The 23,754-nt window shown below is 34.9% G+C and overlaps 1 protein-coding gene and 2 non-coding genes across 3 annotated transcripts in view; 2 read left to right on the top strand and 1 right to left on the bottom strand.

Annotated features, from left to right (window-relative positions):
• Nucleotides 1-4,290: 4,290 nt before the first annotated feature.
• The window catches only part of LOC126965863 (uncharacterized), a 46,890-nt gene continuing 27,426 nt past the window's right edge, over nucleotides 4,291-23,754 (bottom strand). Inside the window, exons 2-8 of the mRNA XM_050809632.1 lie at nucleotides 17,482-17,588; nucleotides 14,992-15,285; nucleotides 12,666-12,857; nucleotides 10,682-10,903; nucleotides 9,057-9,140; nucleotides 7,800-7,885; nucleotides 4,291-7,228 (exon numbers count right to left, since the gene is read on the bottom strand). Of these exons, the coding sequence (XP_050665589.1) occupies nucleotides 7,087-7,228; nucleotides 7,800-7,885; nucleotides 9,057-9,140; nucleotides 10,682-10,903; nucleotides 12,666-12,857; nucleotides 14,992-15,285; nucleotides 17,482-17,577 (1,116 nt within the window). The 5' untranslated portion in view covers nucleotides 17,578-17,588 and the 3' untranslated portion in view covers nucleotides 4,291-7,086. The remainder of the gene's footprint in view (nucleotides 7,229-7,799; nucleotides 7,886-9,056; nucleotides 9,141-10,681; nucleotides 10,904-12,665; nucleotides 12,858-14,991; nucleotides 15,286-17,481; nucleotides 17,589-23,754) is intronic.
• On the top strand, nucleotides 14,871-14,942 carry Trnat-cgu (transfer RNA threonine (anticodon CGU)). Its single transcript has one exon. It is a non-coding gene; the product is annotated as a tRNA-Thr (tRNA).
• On the top strand, nucleotides 16,998-17,079 carry Trnas-aga (transfer RNA serine (anticodon AGA)). The gene has a single exon. It is a non-coding gene; the product is annotated as a tRNA-Ser (tRNA).

The following is a 23,754-nucleotide window of genomic DNA, read 5'->3' as shown; positions in this document are numbered from 1 at the left end:
GCCCCCAGGAGATGGACCGATGATCTGGTCAAGACCTTCGAAGTAGGTTCGATGAGGGCAGCGCAGGACCGGTCGTCATGGACACCTTAAGCGGAGGCCTTTGTCAAGCAGTAGAAGTCTTACGGCTGAAATAATGAGCCAACTACTAGTAAAGCTATAAATATTCTTGCAACGCAAAATCTTCTATTTTTATTTATTATTATGTTAGAAACTACGATAATTTCCCGCCATTTTACTTTATTTTTCGAGGATAATAGATTGGGAATGGAGCGACCTTCCTCAGACTATTAAATAATAAGTTTAATTGTACGATATTACTTTATAACCATATTTTTATGAAAAAAAGCCCGCTGGGCTTGTTGCGCCCGTTCTTCTCAGGCATTCTTTTTAGAATGGGTGGTAGTTTATGACTTACAATAAGTGATGTCACACTCTATTTTGAATAAAAATATTTTTATATGAAAACTACAATAACGTTACGGTTGCAGTGAAAGTTGTATTAGTTGGATTCGATTACTAATTGTGACAGTAATCACGACCATCATGTTCACGATGCATCCTTACACAAACAATGAATTTAAGCTCTGAAGGTTGATTGATGCATCCAATATACGATAATATATATTTATAAAGTTTTTTCTTTATTACTTATGAGGAAATATTTGATATTATTTAAATATGATTCATATATTACATGCAGCTCCTTACAAACTAATTTGTTAAGTATATTACAGCCATTATAAAATACTCTATTTGATAGAAAAGAGTGGCCGTTAAGTTTCTTGTATGTTCTTCTCACGAGCTCTGCTTAGTCCGAACATATCTAGTAGATTCGGTAATTTAAAAGAAATATTTAATTCAAAAGCGCTTAGGTGAAGCCTAATTGGATAAAATTTATTTGATGATGCATTTTTTTATGACAATAAGGGACGAGACGAGCGGGACGGTCAGCTGAAGTAATTGATAAGTCCTGCCCATTGCACAATGCAGTGCCGCTCAAAATTCTTCAAAAACACAAAAATTCTGAACGTCTCTACAACTTTAATTTGACTAGCTACGGCTCCCTTCAAATCGAAACACAGTAATGCTTACACATTACTGCTTCACGGCAAAAATAGGTGCCGTTTTGGTACTGGTAATCTAGCCGGGATCCTGTGCCTCCCACCAGTAAACTTTGAAAGATTTATGAGTTAAGATTACATAAAATACAGATTGTTGATAAGACAAAAAAAGTTTAGAACTGCAATATGTTCACAATAATTTTGATAAAAATATTTAATGAATTAAGCTTTTCTTTTTTTTTACTTATGTGTTTGAATTATGAAGCACTAAAAGAGGTAATGTGACGGGGAAATCACTTTGCTTGACATGAGGATTTTGATGGACGCTCACCTTTATAAATACTCAAGGCATTGCACGCTACCAATTAGGTAGCTACTGTTTATGTTGTTGATATTCTTCTTTTCATGCGAAACTTTTATTACATCGCTTCGAATTTTTTCGTCCATCTATCGCATGTCGTATGACAGACAGCCACTGTGAATTGGTCAATTCATTAATTTCAACTCCTGTGTAAAAGGTTGTTTGGCTAAGCGGTGTGAGGCGCCAGATTTTTTAGCTTAAAAAGATTTTTTTAATTATTTTATATATTTATTTTATAGTAGTAAAGATAGCATTCAGATTATTATGATAATAATAATATGTAATTATTTTGTAACTTCTTCTTCTTATTAAAGCTCAACCCTCAAAGGCGGTGGATATAAAATAGATATGCAAACTTGTAACATTCATACTTATGTCATATCCTGCCTGCATGAATAAAATGATGTTCATGTGATTTGATTACCCTAAAAGATTTGAACTTTAAATTACTGTTACTAAAAATATACTATCAATAGTTATAAATTATATATAATACCAGCTGACCCAGCAAACGTTCTATTGCCGATATTAAAATCGCGATACAAAAGTAGCTGTTGATCGTAGATGGGTGAAAATTTGAAGTTGTATGTATTTTTTATTGCTGACTCATAATCAAACAAATTTAAAAAAAATGTAATAAAAATTAAAAAAAAATCGTGTGGACCACTCTTAACATTTATGGGGATGAAAAATAAATGTTGTTCGATTCTCAGACCTACCCAATTTGCACTCAAAATTTCATGAGAATCAGTCAAGCCGTTTCGGAGGAGTTCAAAGTTTAACACCATGACACGAGAATTTTATATATTAGATTAATTACAATCCTAAGCAGAATTGTCAAATTGTAAGTAGAGGTATTTGGTGAGTACTGTATGGCTATGTAGATTAGGATTCTTCTTTTTGTTGTTTGGTTGAGTTCTTGTATCAGGCTTCGTCATGATTGCCTTAATGTCACTGCTTGTGGCGGCGACATGGGACGGGTCGTCCCCTTTCCTAAAATATGATTGAGTGAGGCGATGGCCGGCGCATGCGTCATGCTCGTGAACGAGCGATACTTGTGGTGGCAGGATGATCTGTTACAGAAAGCTCTGCCTCATGTTCTTAAAAGTTATTATATAATCGCTCATAAAGTGCTCCCAAAATTTCTTTATTTATTTACAGTGTATGTGGATGATGAAGCTACTGTACACAATAACTTTTGGTTTGGAATTAATTTACATTTAATTTTTTGACTTACTTGAGTAAGGCTTTGACTATTTGACGTTCAAATGTTTGTTGCATCACTTTACATAAGATATTGTAATCGACATGATTTGTAAAACGATGGAAATGTCAATCTTGATTTAAAAGAGAGGCAATGAGTTTCTTGCTACTTCTTCTCATTAGCTCAACCCTTTATGAAGTAGTGGTAGATTCAATAAGAAAAAAAATTTTTTTGACATGTGTGTCATTTCCGTGACGTACATGAAAAAGTGATTTTGATTTGATTTGTTCTGAGTGTAATGAAACACTCACTTAGCTTTTGTCTGAGCTTTATCTCAGCATAATCTCAGCTGTCAAATATACCAATGATAAATACCAAATCCCGTGACCAAATCAACGATGGTGCTAATCTGTAGCTAAGCTATATCAGTATCAGCTCGACCCATTTGACCGCGTGCAGCGCAGAGCAGCTCGAATTGTCGGGGACCCAGTGCTCTGTGAACGGCTGGATCACTTGGCGTTGCGTAGAGACGTCGCTTCATTGTGTGTCTTCTACCGCATTTATCACGGTGAATGAGTGTTCTGAAGAGCTGTTTAACCTGATTCCTGCCGCCGAATTCCACCTTCGCACGACACGCCACAAGTTAGGATATCATCCTCACCATCTGGATGTGTGGCGGTCCTCCACAGTGCGGTTTTCAAGGAGCTTTCTTCCACGTAAGCTGTGGAATGAGCTTCCTTGTGCGGTGTTTCAGGGACGATACGACATGGGTACCTTCAAAAAAAGCGCGTACACCTTCCTTAAAGGCCGGCAACGCTCCTGTGATTCCTCCGGTGTTGCAAGAGATTGTAGGCGGCGGTGATCACTTAACAACAGGTGACCCGTACGCTCGTTTGTCCTCCTATTCCATAAAAAAAAAAGCTAAGTTTTATGTAAGTGAAGATTGATTGATAGTCTAAGTACGCTCTATAGATCAGCCTTAAGATAAGAGACGAGGCGAGCAGGACGTTTAGCTGATCGTAATTAATACGCCCTGCTGCTGCCGCTTGATTATTGAAAATCCCAAAAACTCTGAGCGGCACTACAACCACGCCCGTCACCTTGAGACATAAGATATCAAGTCTCATTTGCCCAGTAATTTCACTAGCTACGGCGCCCTTCAGACCGAAACACAGTAATGTGTAAGCATTCAAAATCAATTTATTCACGTAGGTCGCGGAAATGACACTTATGAATGTCAAAAAAATTAAATATATTTCTTATTGAATCTACCGCTACTTCGTAAAGGGTTGAGCTAATGAGAAGTAGCAATAAACTCATTGCCACTCTTTTATATCAAGATTTACATTTAAGTACATCGATTTACAAATCATTTCAAATTACAATATAATATTATGTAAAATGATGCAACATACACACTCAAACGTCAAATAGTCACTGGCACTGTTGTGTTACCCAAAATGTAGCCGGCATCCAATGCAAAGGAGCCAATGGTTCTTTTTTTATTCTTCTTTTATGTTTCGAAGTGACCAATGCAATTGTGACGGGGAAGACGTACCACTTACACATCGACCAGGTCTTATCATATCTTTATCATCAAAATGAGCAATTCATCAAGTGATGATTTACAAAAAGAAGAAGCTTAGTACAGAAATGAAACAACATTTACGTTTTACGTACATTTTTAATCATACAAAACCCATAATGAACCTTATACTTAATAAATGCACTGCAGAAATCTCCAAATAAAACTTAAAATAATTATGTTGTTGTTGTCATGTAAGCTGTGATATGAGCTTTACTGACAAGAACCATGTTTGCTGTGTGTGTGCTACAAAAAAAGAATTAAATTAAATTGGCTTTTGAAATTAATTCATTGCTAAATTGTTTATTTTGGGTGATACACGTGTGTGTACATACATCATAATTGTATGTGTATACAAGTATGATTTTTTAATTTTACGTAGGTTATTAATATAATAATGATTCATGAATTAATCATATACAGGGTGTATTCGTTAAGTATGACCAGGTGATTATAACGTCTTCCGACTGACGATGATGATGTTGATGATGACGATTATATTATATATCAAAATACTTTTAACTGACGTTGAAAGTACGTTACGTAATCAGTAAAATGACAGGTACTTAACGTATGGGAGACATTAATATAACAATTTTGGATACATCTCGTTTGATTTTTAAACAGTAATATTATCGGTCTAAAATACACTACACATCACTGAGCAAACAAAATTTAGGATACAATTATAATTATCTTATCTTAATATTATAATCCTTATCATAGAGTGAAGTAATTAAAATATTTACAAGAATATAAAATTTAAACTTATGAATATTTAAGAATTTATAGCGCTTACCAAAAGTCTAATAAGTATGTGACATTCATAGATAATTTATACGTCTACATAGATTATTACAGCAGTGCGCTCGTCATGCACACTAAAGTAATAAACCTGGCCTGTTATTATTCGTTGATAACAGGCTTTATCTAAACGTATAAATTATCTAAGTTTGATCGCGAAAAAATCTTAATATATGATGTCTTTAGATTTTAATCGCAAAATCATTATACTGTGAACAACAATTTTATGTAAATTAATTGAAGCAAAATTTTACTTAACAACTTAAGAAGAACGCACCAAGAAATATATTTAGCATTTAATATAGACTTTTGAAGTTTACTACGAATTATTAATATAATCTTATAATTGTAAAAGATTGAGTATTAGTGCTGGATTTCACCGAGACACTTTGGTGGCTCAACCAGTCACGCCACCGTGGGGTTTGTAAGCTACCATACCAGACACCAGAGTCATGGAGGGTCCGAGCTGGTCACGCCACCAAATTGGTTGCGCAACCAAACAGACAACAGGTGAGTAACTCTCTATAGAGCTTTATACATTTTGTTGGTAGCGCCGACTGGTTGCAACCGTGGTGTCACAGTGTAATACAGCCCTTAGTGTTACACAAGCAAATGCATGAATTCTGCATTTATGAATGAATGAAGATATGATATGTGAGTCTCTCTGTTATTTAATCTTATTCATTAAGTTCTAATCTATCTCTACCTCTACATTATAGTTCCTACTGAGTCTTAGCACAATTATAAATAAATTATTATAATGTTACGTAATAATTAAAAAATATACCGCAATTGATTCCTAACCTAATTATAAACAGATAATTATTTCAAATATGAAAATTGTGAAAAAAAAAAATTAACTGATAGTTGAGCATCTTCTTGCAGCCACTTTTCTGAAGCAGCAAATGGAATTACAGATTGTATGAACTACATTCTCCTTGAATTACATTTTATGGAATAATTACGTTTGGAACATTAGATATATAATTCAAGTGACATAAAACGGAGGACAAGGCCAACTGCAGACCTTGACATTATCATGACGACCAGATATCGCGCACAAAAATGGCTCAGGATTTCGATACAGCAAATTAATTTTATTAGAAATAGTATTACGAAAAGGTATTTGGCATTCTTCAGTGACTACGAATTCAATCGGTATTGAAGAAAAAATTGTGAAGATACCAGGTAGATACAAGATACCAAGTGCAGAAAAATATTTGAAACAGTAGGCTTGGTGTTCGACCTAAATGGCTTTGTTTTCACTTCTTAATTAGAATTAGAACATACCAAAACACTGCTGTTAAAAAATTGAAATATTTTCTGCAATATGCTCTAGAAATAAAGCATTGTAATATATTCTTACTAATAAGTTTAATTAATAAATGCACAAATAAAGGTTCTTAACCGTAATCATAAAAAAAAAGAAAATAAAAATATTTTCCTAAATAAATAAATTTTCACAATATTATTCAAAACATCCTCTATGTAACCGCAAGCAACTGATACCTACTTGTCGCACGTGGAGGCGTAGCTGCTCAGGAATCGTAGAAGAGTAGCGTCCACGTAAAGGTATTACAAGGTTCTTTAAATTACAATTTGTTTCCTTTAAAAATTCAACTAATTATTTACTAATTAATTTAATTTTTAGTAATTTTTTATGATTACTACTATTAGTTCTACCCATGTGCTCATTTAATGTGACCATTCGAGCGCTCCACTATACGAGTATAATGAAAACATCAATGTTGAACAATCAAACGATATTACAGTGTCACCAACTTATCTGTGGACTGATGGGTGTCGCCATCGTCGTTTCAGTGTTGCCAATTAATTCCAATGTGCACAGAAGTCGGGGCATATTTAACGCTTCAAATTCAGAAGTATCGCAATAAAACACAGGAAACACTCGAAAGTAATAGACACTGACAGTCGAATGACATTTCAACATGGCGACCGTAGTTCCTATTTTTGCCACTTCACAGATAAGTTGGTATTACTCTAGCACAAATGGTTACAGATTTCTAATGTTACAGCAGTTCCTCTGTCTCTAGTATGTCAGGTGCAGTTGTTACAGATACAGATCGTAGTCGAGTCCGCTGCCGCCGCTCAAGTAGTCATACAAGTACACTGACATCTCATCGAGAGCGTCGACTCTCGGGTCGTTGGTGGAGTCGTCACGAGCTGCACGCCCAGTACGAGGAAGGGAGCGGCTGAAATTAATGACATTTATTTTATTATTCTATTATATTATATATTTATTAATTATTTTTGGAATCGGTGCCAGCGAAGGTAGGTTTGCAACTACATACATAATTAAATGTGAGATGTGCTTGAGTCGCACGCGCGACTGATTCAAAAACAACAATAATTGTTACTACATTATTTTGTCGTAATCATTTGATTGCCTTTTATGTGGCCTAATATTTTTCATTTTATTTTACTTAGGAGAACTCAAAAAATATGTTAATTTTTAAATAGTAGAAGAAAACGCATTTTTTTTTATTTTAGTGCATCTTATATTATTTATTTACTTATTTATTAACTAAAAAATTATATTATGTGTATATTATTTTTATAAAGTCATGAAGGTTGTTTTACGTTAAAATTTTTTTAGACTCTGGTCTCGATTACACAAATTTTATACGTATTTTTATGCAAAGTTGGCCCCATACTTACGCGAATTCGACTTACATGGCTATCGCTTGATCTATCTTTCGCGTAAAACCGGGGTATATCTGTATTCAAATATTGTTGTTGTTATTATAATAACTATCGACATACCCGAAGTCACCATCAGTATCCAGCTCATCTTCAGTGGTGAAACGTTCACGAATGTCCTTCATGATGCACGCCTCCAACTTTTTGTGCTGTTCAAAACATAGTTGAGTTAATATTTTATGTGATTTGACATAAGTTTGAGATAGTAATAATTACAGTATCGCGATTGGCCACGAAGTATAATCCGGCTAAGTTTAAAAGCAAACTGTTGTTTCAAACGTAATAGATTTCGGCTATCTCCTTTTTTAACAAGACTATAGCCGTCATCATGTCAATGTATCAATCACGTTTCATACAATCGAGTGAATCGCTTTTTTCTTAGAGAGTTTCGCTAGGCTGGTGTCTTAATATAAAGCGTGGCGCTATAACGGCAACATTAAATAAACGCACGGGTAGATCTGTTTAACCGTAATAATAAAAAAAAATCTAAATTATGAAATTTTCAAACAAACAAATTCTATACAAATTATATATATAATAAATTATTAATTAGGAAACAAAAATTTAATCACCATTACTTGGGCGCTATTAAGAAGTACGTGTCAGTACCTACGCTAGCTCGCGGCTACTAGATTACTTACAGGATGTTCCGCAATGATATTATGGAGAATTGATTTATTTTGGAGATTATTTTTATGATTACGGCTATGTAGCTCTATCCGTGTATTCATTTAATGTCGCCATTGTTGCTCCACGCTGCATATAATGTCACGGTAAATCTTACTAATATTCCGTTCACGAAGCATCCTTACACAAACAATTAATTCAAGCTCTAAAGATTAATACATTCAATTTAAGATAATTTATATTTATACAATTTTTTCTTTATTACTTTCAATAAAATATTTGAAATTTAAAAGACTTTTAATCTGGAACACGATACATATATTGGATGCAGCACCTTATAAACTAATTTGTTATGTATATTACGATGTAAAATACTCAATTTGATTTAAATTTGGCCGTTGAGTTTCTTGTATGTTCTTCTCACGAGCTCTTTTCCGAACATATGGTTGATTCAGAAATTTAAAATAAATATTTATAGTGACGATTCAAAAGAGCTTAGTTAAAGCCTAATTGAATAAATCTTAATTGACCTTTCTTTGACTTTTAAAACAGTTTACAATTACTGCTTGGTAGCAATACCTATGTTATATGATATGATGATGTATAAAGCCGGCACCTTGTGAATGAACTTCGTTGTCAATGTCTGTAATGTTCTTTGTGTAATTTTTAAATAGTTATTATTATAAGACTTACCTTATAGCATCTGAAGAAGAACATAGGCTTGATGAGTTCCTGAGATAGCGGAGCCATGTCACGTTTGATGTCCGGCACACATTGCTGTAGCAAAATGGATTATTTAAGTGCATTGTCTTGACAATGGCTTGATGTTGGCTTCGTATGCTCCAAATACCATGGACGGCTGGTCGCAAAAACATCTACATCTAAAAGCAGCTCAATATATATGTTCAGCGTCTGTGTACGGTCTGCTTACAGCGCGCATAGTGCGATACTTTGGCCATGTTGCACGCAAGGAGTCGACAACCTTGAGCGTTTGATAGTGGGGAAAATAAAGGGTAAAAGATCTTGAGGCCGTAGTCTTCAACGGTGGTTGAATCAAATTTCCGAAAATCTGAAGATATAAGTCCACCTTGCGAGGAAACGAATAGAGACAGCTCGTTGACCAATTGAATATGAGTCACGATCCTCAACAATGAGGGAACAAATAAAAGGAAGTCTTGGCAATGCTGCACTCGTCCCTTGGAGACATAGTGTATTAAGTTTGATGGTGACGAGCGCAATAGCGCTTGCACACTAACTAGGTATTACTGCATTAAAGTTTCCATGGCGTATTGAAAAGTAGCAACAGATATGTGGTCTGTTCGTAGGATTTGCACGTCTTCTATTTACAATAAAATGATCCATTCGATGTTATGGCTACTTGGGTTGAAATGTTAAAAAAAGGCGAGTGACACTTCGCCAGTTTGGCCATATTGAGACAAACTATTAGGATTTCTGTTTTATCTGCATACCCAGCCAGGGAATAGGAGAAATTCTTCAATTAATTTAGTTCGTAATTTAGCTAAGCGAAATACTGCAACTAAAAGTTTGCCGTAGCAGATTTTATAAGATCATACAGTAACCAAGATAAGGAGACTTTATCGCTACTATTCTTTGACTTGATAAGTATCCAAAACCAGCGCCCATCCTTCCAAATGTTGTTGAAATATAACAGGGGTCTAGAGTGAGTTAATAAAGTTGACCCGCCAAGAGAGCATCAACTCTACCAGAGCTATACAATTCCTTCCCAAAATGTGGACTTAATGAGCTTCGATATATGTTTCAAAGTCGATATGACATGGTCATCATATCTTCCAGAAGACGCCTACTGCTGGACAAAGACCCCCCCACCCTAAGATCTCCATGACGATCGGTCCTGCGCTGCCCTCATCCAACCTATTCCGGTGATATTGACCAGATCATCGGTCCATCTTGTGTCTAAAAGTCCTAAAAGACTGACTTAAATGTGGTTGGTGTGGCAAGTGACTAAGGCTGATACTGAACATAAATACATCATGGGACTTGTACGGCAAGAAGCATGAGTTATTTACATAATCATAACATATTTTTGTATATGAGAGGGGGCAAACGGGCAAAAGGCTCACAGGATTGGGAGTGGTCAGGCAACCGCCCATGAACATCCGCAACAACAGGTGTCAAGAGATGCGTTGCCGACCTTTAAGGTGGGAGTATGCTCTTTTCTTGTAGGTCCCTAAGTTCGTGATAGCAGCAGCCGGTAATAATAGGTAGTAACATAGAAATTTCTTATCGGTGATGCTGCACGATGTTCGTTTTTCCTTCCTTTTTAAAAAAGCAGTTACCGAGAATTTCTGGCAAAACTGCAGGCCGTCTTGGATGTCTCCCTTCAGGTCGGCGGAGACCGGCAGGTTGGCGATGCGCTGCGTGATCTGCTCGTAGTTGGGCTCCAGGTCGTGGTCGATGTAGCCCAGCTCCTGCATCACGCACGTTATGTTCTTCACCTTGCCGGCCGCGGCACCGCCCCGCGAGATTATGTCCAGGCGATCACGAAGATCCAAGTCCCGCTGTTGTTACCAAAAACAGAATTATTAATGTAAAAATAGTAGTTTAAAAAAAACTTAAAAAATACGCTTTTTATAGAAAAACTAACTAAAATATTTGAAAAATTTTTTGCAATTTAAAATTAACGTCATTTCCTGCCTTTAAGGCAGACTGATGAAAATGATATAAATTAACAAAAATCTTATTTTCCAATTTAAAAAATGGAATAATTTTATCAAATTAATGTATTGTTATCGATCCTCGATAAATCTACGAAGTTTAAACAGAATCTGGTCGGTTGCAAACAAACACACATACAGGTGAAGGTACTTATAAAAAGCGTATAAAAACCACATTAGGAAAGAGCATACGCATTTTTCGCAAATATCTTCGCATTACATTGATTTTTAATAATAAGTATACAGGTGGTGCTAGAACGACGACATTATATGAATACACGGGCAGAACAACTTAACCGAAATAATATAAAAAAGTAAAAAATTGAAGCATAGTAATTAATTGAAATTTTAAAACAAATATTTATATTTAAAACATATTATATATTTAAAAAGAAAACCTTAATTACGTGAATATGTAAGGTGAATTATATATTTTTAATCAATATTTTTTATGATATCGGTTAAATAATTATGACCGTGTGTTCATTTAATGTAGGTCGCCATTGTGACGCAGCGTTGCGTACACTTAATTTATAAATAAATGTTAATATTAACTATCCCTAAATCTTGATTGCAGCGCCACCTACCGGTTCCCCACACACACACATACTCGACTCCGTCTTAACTAATTTCGCTGATTTTGAAGAGTCCAGTGACACGTATGTATACATATAGATTACAGAAGAATTATTTACCTTTATAGGCAGTTAAAGGCAGTTCAACATTTTGTTCTCAAATTGTCTGCAAAGTGCCGGCCCCGCTGGCGGTCAGGCCCGGTTTCCACCAAAGCGGAGAGGAGAGGAGATGCGTTTTGATAACCAATCAGATTTCATTATTTACACATCTCCTCTCCGTCCTTCCTATCCATTTAATGGACATGGATCAAGCGGAGAGGAGAGGAGATGTCTCATTTGTCTTTATTATTTTGAGCCACGTCGAGCGAACAAGCAGCGGAGATGTGTGCAGCCGGGCCGCCCGCACTCGCACACCCGAAAGCGTTGCTATAAACACAGCTCACATCTCCTCTCCGCTCTGGTGGAAATAACCTGACAGCTTCGTGGCTTATGTCCTCTCGTCTCCTCTGATGGAAACCGGGCCTCAGAGTACCGCGTTACTGTAACCTACATGGTCCTATAGAATCCTACAGACAGCGACCGCAACGGTCAAAGTGAACGCACGTTCTATTTTTGTCGAAATCACATTCAAGCAATGTATCGATAAAATGTACCAATAACTCGATAAAATGTTGAATACCATTAAAACAAACTTTCCTTTATGATTCGAGCGAAGAGGATTATAAAAATCGTCAAAAATGGCAAATAAGATGCACCCAGTACGTATTTCTTCTTTATATTTGAAAGGGGCAAGGCTCCACGGTTATATAATTTCAACTTCTAGAACTACTAGTATCGAGATAGAGTGACATTTTAATTTTTAAAAAGTATGTGTCGCGTCATCTAACCAGTGGCAAAGAAAAAACACCAAACAATGACAAAGTGGCACCTAACCAACTAAACTCCAAATCAGACCGGACCGCTCGCAGATTGCGTAAGTATGACCGCGGCACTCAGAACTCAGCGTCTAAAGTGTAATAAAATGTTCTTACCGAAATTCTGTTGGATCCAAAGTACGGTTGCTGGTAGAACTGTTGTTGCTGAGGCTGCTGGTACCCATAGGGGTTGTACTGGGGGTAGAACATAGCGGGGCTGTAGGGGAAGGGATAGAAGGGTGATGCAGGACTGTACGGTCGGTACTGGTTTGCCATCATGTAGGGGGGGATGGCTTGCTGTTGGAACCCCTGGAATATATAAACAGTTTTTATAAAATACTTAAGACACAAACTTGAAACTTTACTGTCTAAAGTTAAAAATATAACGGCCTTACAAATAAACTTGGTATAAAGTTATTCAAATTGTTTTTCATACTTTTATCCAAAATAGGATTTAATATCACTTAGAAAACGTCAAAAACTACCACCAATTTTACATAGTGTGCCTCAGACCTGAGAAGAACTTGCACCCGGCAAGAAACTCTGCGGGAAATTTTTAGATAAAAATATGGAATACAATGTAAAATCGTACAATAAAAATTTTGCTTATGATTGGTTTAATCGGTCCTTATTCGGACGTTTGTATAACGTTTCCCGCGTTTATTTACAAGGGTGCTTGACATTCGGAAATCTTTAAAATTATCATTGTATTGACACTTTATACCAAGTTTATTTGTTAGACCGTAATAGTATTCGAAATACAAAATCTCATTTGAGAGATGATTCGATTCTAATAAGGTACGATATCAATAAATATCAATTCCTGATCGTTAGTCTCGCTAAAAACTCTAAGCTTTGTTTGTTTTTTTTAAAAAGGGGAAAATAAAAAGCAAAGGAACAGCTGTTTAAAATTTAAATCGATTAAGGAGTATGTATATATTTTTGGTTTTAATATAAAATTAAAAACTACTAAAACTTTACCAGTGGGAAGTTTCACTGCACAGAATGCTGATTAGATGGACCACAGAGGCGTTATATTTTGCCATCAAGCAGTATTGTACAAGCACTAAGGTAAGTATTTGTGTTTTGTTTTGATGTTCCTGGACTAATGAGAGTTAACTTTTATAATAGCAAAGAATCCTTAGCGGCACTGCATTTGAATGGGCAGGGCGTATCACATAGGTACTCAACGCTTGACTTTTCTAATAAAAAAACAAATTCAATAAACTAACTAACAATCACTGGACATGTTGATATTTTATTCAAAATATCAGCGCTCCCTACGAAAAATATGATTAATAATATAGTAAGTAAAACATTACTGTTAAAAAGTAGCTAGGCGTTAAAAATATTACTATATTTAGTAATTCTTGTTTTATGAATTTGAGCCGGAGCATCGTCAGGTCACGCAATTAGTCATTAATAATCAAGTGCAAGTGCCTTATTTTTTTAAATAACGACAAACTTCTGAGTTCTTAACTATTGCAATCTTATTCAGTTGATAAGGGGTGGTATATGCAATTATTGAATTCGTAGTAAAGCAGTGTCTTACATTGTGTGGGACATGACTTTTTTTCATGAATTATATAATATACAAGCTGCCTCGACAGACGTTGTTCTATAGATAGTAAAAAAATACTGTTTTGTAGGAATTTTCCAAAAATATCTCAAAACATGAAGAATCATTTCGTAAAAAATTCTCCCTGTTGTTAAAATGAAATTGTTTCACAGCGGAACTGTCGAACCGTGCTTCACTAAATTCTCTCATATTCATAAAATATGTCCATACAAAAGAAATATTGAAAATAAACATAATCAAATAAATCAAATAATAAATCTAAATAAAAAGGAAACTATCTCTCAAGTTGGACCTAACTGCACTACATGAAGTAATCCCCATTAAAATCCGTTGTTAGTTTAGGAGACCATCGCGGACAAACAACGTGTCACGTAATTTATTTATATTACGATTATGTAGTACTAGTAATAAGCAATATTATTTTTATAAACTAATAATATAATTACCAATACAATATTAAGACATTAAAATTAAACAACCATAATTAAGTTTCTTCTGAGAATTCATCTAAATTCTAAACCCTCTGTGACATCATTTTATAAAGGATTATTATAATACAAATACTACACAGAATTTACAATCATCTTGGCAAAGAGTCCCTTTATGAAGTTTATACACCTCCGATAATATTATAAAATGCATATGTGAGGGGTTAACTCAAAAAAGGTAGAAGTTAATTATTGCTTATATACTAGTCTAAGAAGGAAAATGAACTGATCAAAATTTTCAGCATCATACACATCGCCTCTTTAGCTCAGTGGTAGAGCACTGGTCTCGTAAACCAGGGGTCGTGAGTTCAATCCTCACAGGAGGCATTGAATTTAATTTATTGCTACTATTTAATATTATGTATTTTTTACTCACGGGCGGGGTGCGAAGAGGTAGCATGTTTTGAAAAGGAACTTTCTGGATGTGAACTTTTTCAGGAATATCTTCATTATCTTGGTTGTGTACAGCGCCATCTGTGGGTTTTGTTATGGTTTGCGTGCTCGGATCCATAGTAAATCCTGGCGGTAGTTTTCCGAGCAGTATGGCCGGTATGTTGTGTTGGTTTGAAGATTCTTCGACAGGTGGCGGTGATGCACACTTCGCATAGGCTTCTTTCATTTCACGCCGAATTTGTTTTACAACCTCAGGTCCAAAGCAACTCTCGTAAATCTAAAAGGATTAATTATTTTAATGATACAATTATGCATTTTATCAAAAGTAAAATGTACATTATTCTCTAACGTTTTACGTATCTCTTATAGGAGTATTGTCACGCGTTAGGTATCTACATCACAGATTTTAACAACAGGATCATTTATTTATCTAAGCGGTACGTACTTAGAATAATTACATTGTGTAATTATTCTAAGGGTACGTATTACGATATAATCGCAATGACCTTGGTACTTTGGAATAATTACTTGATATAAACGAATGAAATGTTTAAATTTAATATATTATCAATTTGCTGTAGGAGAGAGCGATATCTACGGTTTATATAGGCGCCAGGTAGCAATATAGCAAACAAGCTTGGAAACCTAAAAATATATCTTACCGGTTTTCGTTTAAATACATACAGAAGATTTTATTCATTTTTGTTCTATGTTAAAGAAAAATTTTACAGGCTTTGGCTATTTAAGGTTTCTTTATAGGGTCTGTGAAAAACCGTCTTTGAAACGTTTTTTCCATTGCCGAGTCATTTGACAGAACAAAGTTTCAGTATAAGTGCTACATATTTACCGTATAACGATTCCCCCATGGAACGAACAACATTCCCACGAACCATGCCATGGTTCTCGCGTGTTTCAAGGGTCATAAGGGTACAAAAGTTACAAATCGATTTAAAACCGGTGTCTCCGTATCAAGCGATAGCGGCATGACGCGCTTTACGTTCACTACACCGATATACTTTAAGGAGCCCAATACTCCATGTCATTCCATCACAATAGACGTGTCATCCAAAAGGAGATTCTTTGAATTTAAAATAAGATAAAGCTCATTGCACACTAGTCATACCATATACCACTGGACGATACGTCACCGATCAACATCGTTGCCTGCCAGTAAGTAGTCTACTCTTATTCAACGAAAAAATGCTAGGTACGGTTCCATTCGTTCCGAAGCTTCGTCCCGAACGTCATTGTTTGACATTTCTAAGCCTACTCTAATTCACTTACGTTGCGAACGAAAGTTTGAATGTGACAGCTGTTTGTTTTAACCTCATATTTACGAAATCTAAGATTTACCTTTTGATTTTCGTAAGTGTGGATTTTGTTGCAAAGTTGCTTGAAATGGTTTCTAGAATGCTTTAATAATCGGGGCTACTCTACGTTAAGAACGTAGTGATCGCTGCTTGCGCAAATGTAGTTGTAAACACGCGAAACATCGATTGAAACTTTTTTTCGTTGAGTAAGAGTAGACATATAGCGCGTAGCGTCAGTGATTATAATTATGGTATTAAACGTCGTGATGGCAATGTTGTGAGCATACTCGATTATATCGCCGTACCTTGACTAGGGCCGGCGCTGTTGTTTAAACCTATTATAAGTTTAATGTAAGTATAAATTTCTCCTGTTGAAATAAAAATGTTGGTTTTAGGTTGACTATTTTGACAATATTGTTCTTGTCAAAGAAAACATTTATACCTATCATTGTAAGTAGTATCAAGTAGTATTTAAAACGTTCTGTGGCAGTTTCAACGTAATCCGAGCCTCGTTAACACCGTACATTCTAATCGACATATTAAATAGTTAATTATTATTTTATACGTAAATATATTATTATATTTCTACTGGTATTATGGGGAAATTCATTAATAAAACCGTTAATAAAAATTATTTAAGAACACGTTACATACGAATATTTCACAAGTTCAGATATCAGCAGTCGTGGCCGAGCGGTTAAGGCGTCTGACTAGAAATCAGATTCCCTCTGGGAGCGTAGGTTCGAATCCTACCGACTGCGGAGTTTTTTTACGTGTTTATATAGAATATATTTGTAAATTTAATTATTTTTTATGCAATTTTTAATTCTCTTCTAAAATATTTAATGGAATTATTATTGCTTGATATATACCTAAAATATTACGTACCTACTGAGCAGTCCCTTAATTCGACGTTATTGCAGATTAAACGGTAACTGTCTTATTAATAAACGCAGTGTAAAGTTACTCCAAGCTTAAAACTACTTCTCCCTGTCATGTAATCCTGTTGTAGGTAAGATAAAGACAAAAATATTTTCATTTGGAATAACTTTACTTCGCGTTTACTAATGACACAGTACCTATTTGTTACTTATATTTTAATAAAATTATTATAATGTAAAATAAATGATATTACAAAATAAGGTGATATACATTATACATACCTTCATCATCGCATACTTCTTGATAAATCGATCATCACCGCTGGCAATCACGTTGGTGATGACGCAAAAAAAGATGCACGCCAGTACGCTCCTCATAATGATGCAGCCTGTAAAAGAGGGGAATCTTAGACACATTGGCAAAAGTTATACTTACTATCCAGTTATTGTGAAGACAATGATTATTATTTTTATTTGGAGAGGGTGGCTATTTGTCTAGTCCTAATGAGTCCAGAATTGAACTATTGTGTTCGTCACTCATACTTATAACCGCAGTATCTTCTTGACGCGAGTATTACAAACAACATCTGGTAGCACTACTCACCAAGGACGGTGTTACGCTTATGCATTTGTGGACCGCAATCGCAGAGGAGATGAAGAGGGGTTTCATCAGCCTCAAGGAAAAAGAAAAGACGATGATACAACCACTGCATCATTGGGGCTATGTAAAGAAGACGGTGCGGTTTCCAAGAACTTGCGACTTAAGATACGACGTGGGTACAAATGGACCTTAAAATAATTGTTTTCTTATCTTTGGCTAGCATTCTCTGGTGTTAAAACGATAGCAGAAACATCGTCATCTTCATCACAACCATCGTCACCTTTTTGCTCTAAATAGTGATTTTCATTATTATAACACTAGAAATAAGGGATTGCTTGTAACTAATTCTAGTAGGCTTCATAAGATACATAATAGCTTTAAGGGTAAATGTATACACTATTATATCCCAGTCACTGATCAGGCATTATCTATAAATAAATTTTAATGTTTTAATAAAAAATGGCTCTGTCGTAAATCTTACTACTCCACAGCTGAATATAGATATTCAGTTCACTTAGAAGTGATCCGACAGCCTGGGACTAGAATATGATTATTTTATAGTAATAACAATAAATAACAAACAACTAATAATGACAGTACAATATTGTTTGTTTAGTAAAAAGATCGCAAAAAAGAATGCTGGGATAGTTTCTTGTGCCGTTTCTTCTCTCTCAGAGCGCCATTTGTTTCCGAAGGGGTGGTAGTGTTTCAAGTGGTTTCCCAAAGAATTCTAAACAAATCAATTTTGAGAAAATAAATGCCTTTGGACACCGATGATAAAGAAAGAAAGAAGAATAATTTATGATTTTAGTTAGTTATTATTTTTGTAGTTTACTCAACGTAGTAAATGATTTCGTGTTTAGGTTATCATTATAAATATCAAAATGCGAAATTGGGTTTCAGCCTCAACATAAGATAATGATTTGGATAATTTTATCAACATTTAATAATCAGTAAATAGAAACAAAAGTTATACAAGATTTGGGACCTGACCTTAAATAAACAAAGGTACTAAAGGTAATAATAGATACCTAAGTGTTTATCTAAATAACTTAAGCTATTTTCATACTTGAAGTTAATACGATCAAAAATAATAGTACATTTTCTTGATGAACTTTACAAGAGGCGTGAACGTAAGATTAGCATCTGCAGTAAGTTCATTAACATCTCACATTAGTGGGAACCGTTATTAAATTATATTTCCGTCGTTCAACTGAATGGTCTCTACGTAAACGTATTTATTTAATTAAGAACAGTTATCGGACGAAATTATGTTGGTCATGGTGCAACAGATAGCTTGCGCAAATATAAAATATTCAGCCATAGGTAATTTTACTTGATAAGTACTTGTTTTGGATTTCTTAAATTAAATTCATATAATCTCTATTCCTTGAACTGTCATTATATTATTTATTTTATCTGAACAAAACATAGACCTGCTAGCATTTAAACAAACAAAACGTGCGAGAGAAAAGGACATCTCTAAGAAAGATACAGGATGATAGAAAAAGGAAAGCGAATCTATTGTAACTGTAACCGATTTTGTAGCCACGCTTGGAATTAGCTCCTTAGTAAATACGATTGGATCAACAATGTTTAATTGTTCTGTAAGAGCCCGTGTTTCTATAAAAATAGTCATGAAACAAATTTTGCATATTCATGGTTTGTTCTCAAGTATAACTTTATGCCAGTTTTGTTCGTAGGGCCGTAAAAGTCCGGAAATTTTCGAATTATTCCGTACTCATGGTAACCCTACTACCAGCCCAATCAGCGAACCGTTACTCAGTGAGAATTTCAATAATTAGCGAAACATTTCACACATTTCTGTTGAACGATTATCGTGTCTCACTAGTATTCCGCCAGTACGTCGTGCTAACCGCCTGGTAGAACGAATCTCCTCAACAAGTCAAAAAAGGCAAGAGTCATTACATTACCTACACAAGTAGATGCGCTCACCGCGTGCAAAGCAGGTTGCAGGTCAATCACCTTTATTACGTACATTTATATAAAAACTGTCGGAATGTCGGCCTTTAAGTACTCACTCAATGGTTCGAGTCCCGCTGAGGCCTATTATGAAACAATTTTCTTTACGTCGAACTGTATGTGGTTTAATTGAAGTGTGTGTTGGATTTTTGATTGATATTCTGATTGTTATTGTTATTGCCGATGAGTAAGGACTCGTGATTATATTTATGATTGTTTGCAGCTATGGTGTGGTATATGATGTGAGTAGGAACGATGGCTGGTTCATGCGTCAACTCGTGAACGGGCGCTGCTTGTGGTGCCAGGTCGACCTGTTATAATTATTAAAACATTGTATTTGTTGGATGCAATTACTAATTGTCACAGTAATTACGACCATCATGTTCACGAAGTATCCTTACACAAACAATGAATTCAAGCTCTAAAGTTTGATGCATCCAATATACGATAATTTATATTTATACAGTTTATTCTTTACTACTTTTTATGAAATAGTTTAAGTATATTATTTAAACACGACTCATATATTGGATGCATCACCTTTCAAACTAATTTGTTATGAATATTACAGCCATTGTAAAATACTGTATCTGACAGAAATGGGTGGCCGTTGAGTTTCTTATATGTTCTTCTCACGAGCTCAACTTTTTACGAACATATTATGGTGAATGCAGTTATTTATAAGAAATATTTATAGTGACGATTCGAAAGCGCTTAGCTTAAGCTTTATTGAATAAAGTTTATTTGAATTTGACTTATATTATATGAAGGGACGTTCTGCGATTTTTGGCTTTCGTAAACAAAGTGTCACTAATTGGAGCCCTGTTACTTAATCGGTCAATCCTCATAAACCACAGTTAGATAGCTAAAACTTTGATAGAATGTACATTAATATTTTTTTTAATTTTATAATTACATAGTGATACATCCTGTGCAACGGTACGGGACCCTTCGTGTCTTAGTTCGAATTATCCTTGACCGATTTAATAGAAGGTTCATATTCCAAGATAAGGTGTGTGCTTTATCTTATATCTTTAAACGAGCAATTCTTGTATATATATATAAATCTGAATCTCGGAAACGGCTCCAACGATTTTATGAAATTTAGTATACAGGGGATTTTGCGGGCGAAAAATCGATCTAGCTACGTTTCAATTTAAAATGTAGTTTTATCCGTGTTTTAATGAGAAACAGCTACAATAACATGATAATACAAAGGTAAAATTCGCCACTATATTATTATACAAGACAGTAATAGCTCAGATGGGACATTGGGTGATCCGGAAAGCAGAAGACGCCGGTTGGAATCCAGATGTCCTATTAGTTTTTTTTTGTTCAAGATATTTTAGTATTTATTGTTATTGCAGCTTTATTCAACAAAATGTGTTAGGAACAGACTAATAAAATTATTAGATAAACCTTCTTATTTAAGATAAATATCTTAGATCATTTATACGTCTAGATGGAGGGTCTTGCTACTAGATAACTGATGAAACGGTTGTTTGTATTGTGAAACACAACTTCAGCTACAAATATTGCTTATTGGGAAATTGTTAAATAAAATGCTATTACAAAGTGAAATACTGAGGCGGCTAAGAAGCAACGAAGAAGAAGATGAAGGTTGAGAAGCTAATATAATTTGTACTCGGCTTTCAAACACAACACGGCAATAAAAGTATTATTCGCAGCAGAAATAAATCTATACTAGACACCTACTGTGTTATTAATAACCGCTATCATCATCAGCCGGAAGACAGCCACTGCTGGACAATGGCCTCCCCCAAAGATATAAAAGTTCATTAGTCCTGCGCTGCCCTCATCAAACCTATTCCGACGATCTTGACCAGATCATCGGTCCACCTTATCTACCAACACTACATCTTCCGGTACGTGGTCGCCATTCTAGGAATTTATTGCTCCAACACCCATCTGTCCGTCGAGATATGTGCCCTGCCCATTGCCACTTCAGTTTCGCAATCATTTGGACTATGTCGGTAACTTTGGTTCTCCTACGGATCCCCTCATTTATTTATTTATTTATTTTTATTTATTTATTTAGATTCACCAGTGGTAATTACAATAATACATTTATAATTATTATTATTATGCTAATTTACAAGGGTCTTATTACTAAATGCATTACCTTTTAAGGTGAATACCGCATGCTAAATTATATTGTGTGAAATAGTTACATAAAATAAATATAAGTTATAAAACAACCATTCTATAATGTAATGAAATTAAGAAATTAACAAAATCTACTAAATAAGTCAAGATAAACGTATTAAACAAATCAAGAATACTTATAAATTATTTATTTACAATACATTTTTTTACATTTTTGCGAAATCTTGGCAATGAATCACTGAATGGGTCCAAGCATTTATAATCGTTTATAATTTTGCATAATCGCGACACAGGTGAATTGATCCCCAAAATAGTTCTGCGAGATGGTTTTTCAAATAAGTTCACAGGTTTACGTGGGCATCTAGGCACTCTAAAATTAAACATAGACACCAGAAAGGAGTTGTCATAAATATTGTTAATACTTTTGTATAAGAAAAGTAAATCCAATATGTCCCTACGTTGTTTCAGAGTTAGTATATTAAAATATGTAAACCTTTCAGAGTATGTTGCGAGTGATCTAGATTTCCCAATTGAGAAAGCCAAGTGATAAAGAAAACGCTTCTGAATTCTTTCGATTCTGAGACAATGGCAAGCGTAGTGTGGTCTCCAGACGGTACTACCGTATTCCAAAATACTCACAACGAGACTTTTATATAGGATCATCTTCGTGCGCCAGTTCCTAAAAACTTTGCTATTGCGAATTACAAATCCCAGCATTTTAGAGGCTCTGCTTACAATAGAGTCTATGTGCGGTATAAACGTAAGTTTGCTATCAAATATAACACCCAAATCCTTAATAGTATCTACTGTACTGAGAGGCATATTATCTAAATAGTATTTAGTTGTAATATTATTTTTGCATTTTGTAAACGTTATATGAAAGCATTTATTTTTATTCAGTATCATACCATTAAGCTCGGACCATCTAAATAAACTATTTAGGTCTGACTGCAATGCGCTAACGTCATCGGGACCATTGATTATCCTAAGAATTTTTAGGTCATCAGCAAACATAAATGGTGTGCAGTGTTTAAAGCAGTTTGGAAGGTCGTTGATAAATATGTTAAATAGGAGAGGACCTAAATGCGACCCTTGTGGTACTCCTGATGTTATTTCGTATTTTACAGATTCAAATCCATTAGCCACTACGTAAAAACATCTGTCAGTAAGGTATGAATTTAACAAATTTAAAATTGATCCAGCAATGCCATATACAGATAACTTCAAGAGTAAGATGGAAATTGGCACTAGATCGAATGCTTTACTTAGATCAGTGTAGATAACATCTACTCTTTTCCTCTTATCAACCGCGTCTATTAATAATTCTGAAAAATTTACCAAGTTTGTGCAAGTCGACCTTCCATTTATAAAGCCATGCTGGTAAACACTAAACGTATTTTTCAAGTAGCCATAAAGTCGTAAATAAATTAAGGCCTCAAATACCTTACCAAGCAAAGAAAGTATGGAAATTGGTCTGTAATTCGTAACACTTTTTTTATCGCCACTTTTGTATACTGGTACCAGCTTGGCAATTTTCCACTTTTTAGGAAATACTCCCGTTTTTAATGAATTATTAAATAATACTTGTAGTGGTAGAGCAATTGTCTCAGCACAGTTGATTAGGTACACAGGTGATATTTGATCAGGTCCAGCACCCTTATTACGATCGAGATGTTTAAGTTTCTGAATTATCTCATCTCGATCAAACTGTATAGACGATAGACACTGACAATTGAATTTAATATTGTTTAGGTTATTTAGAATTTCATTTTGTTCATATGGATTGTAATTCCGCTGAACGTATATGGATGAAAAGTGTGATGCAAATAGATTACAAATACCTT

The sequence above is a fragment of the Leptidea sinapis genome, chromosome 9 (genome assembly GCF_905404315.1).
Source record: "Leptidea sinapis chromosome 9, ilLepSina1.1, whole genome shotgun sequence".
Classification (NCBI taxonomy): Eukaryota; Metazoa; Arthropoda; class Insecta; order Lepidoptera; family Pieridae; genus Leptidea; species Leptidea sinapis.
The sequence above is the reverse complement of the archived record's forward strand: the minus strand, read 5'-3'. Positions and strand labels throughout refer to the sequence as shown.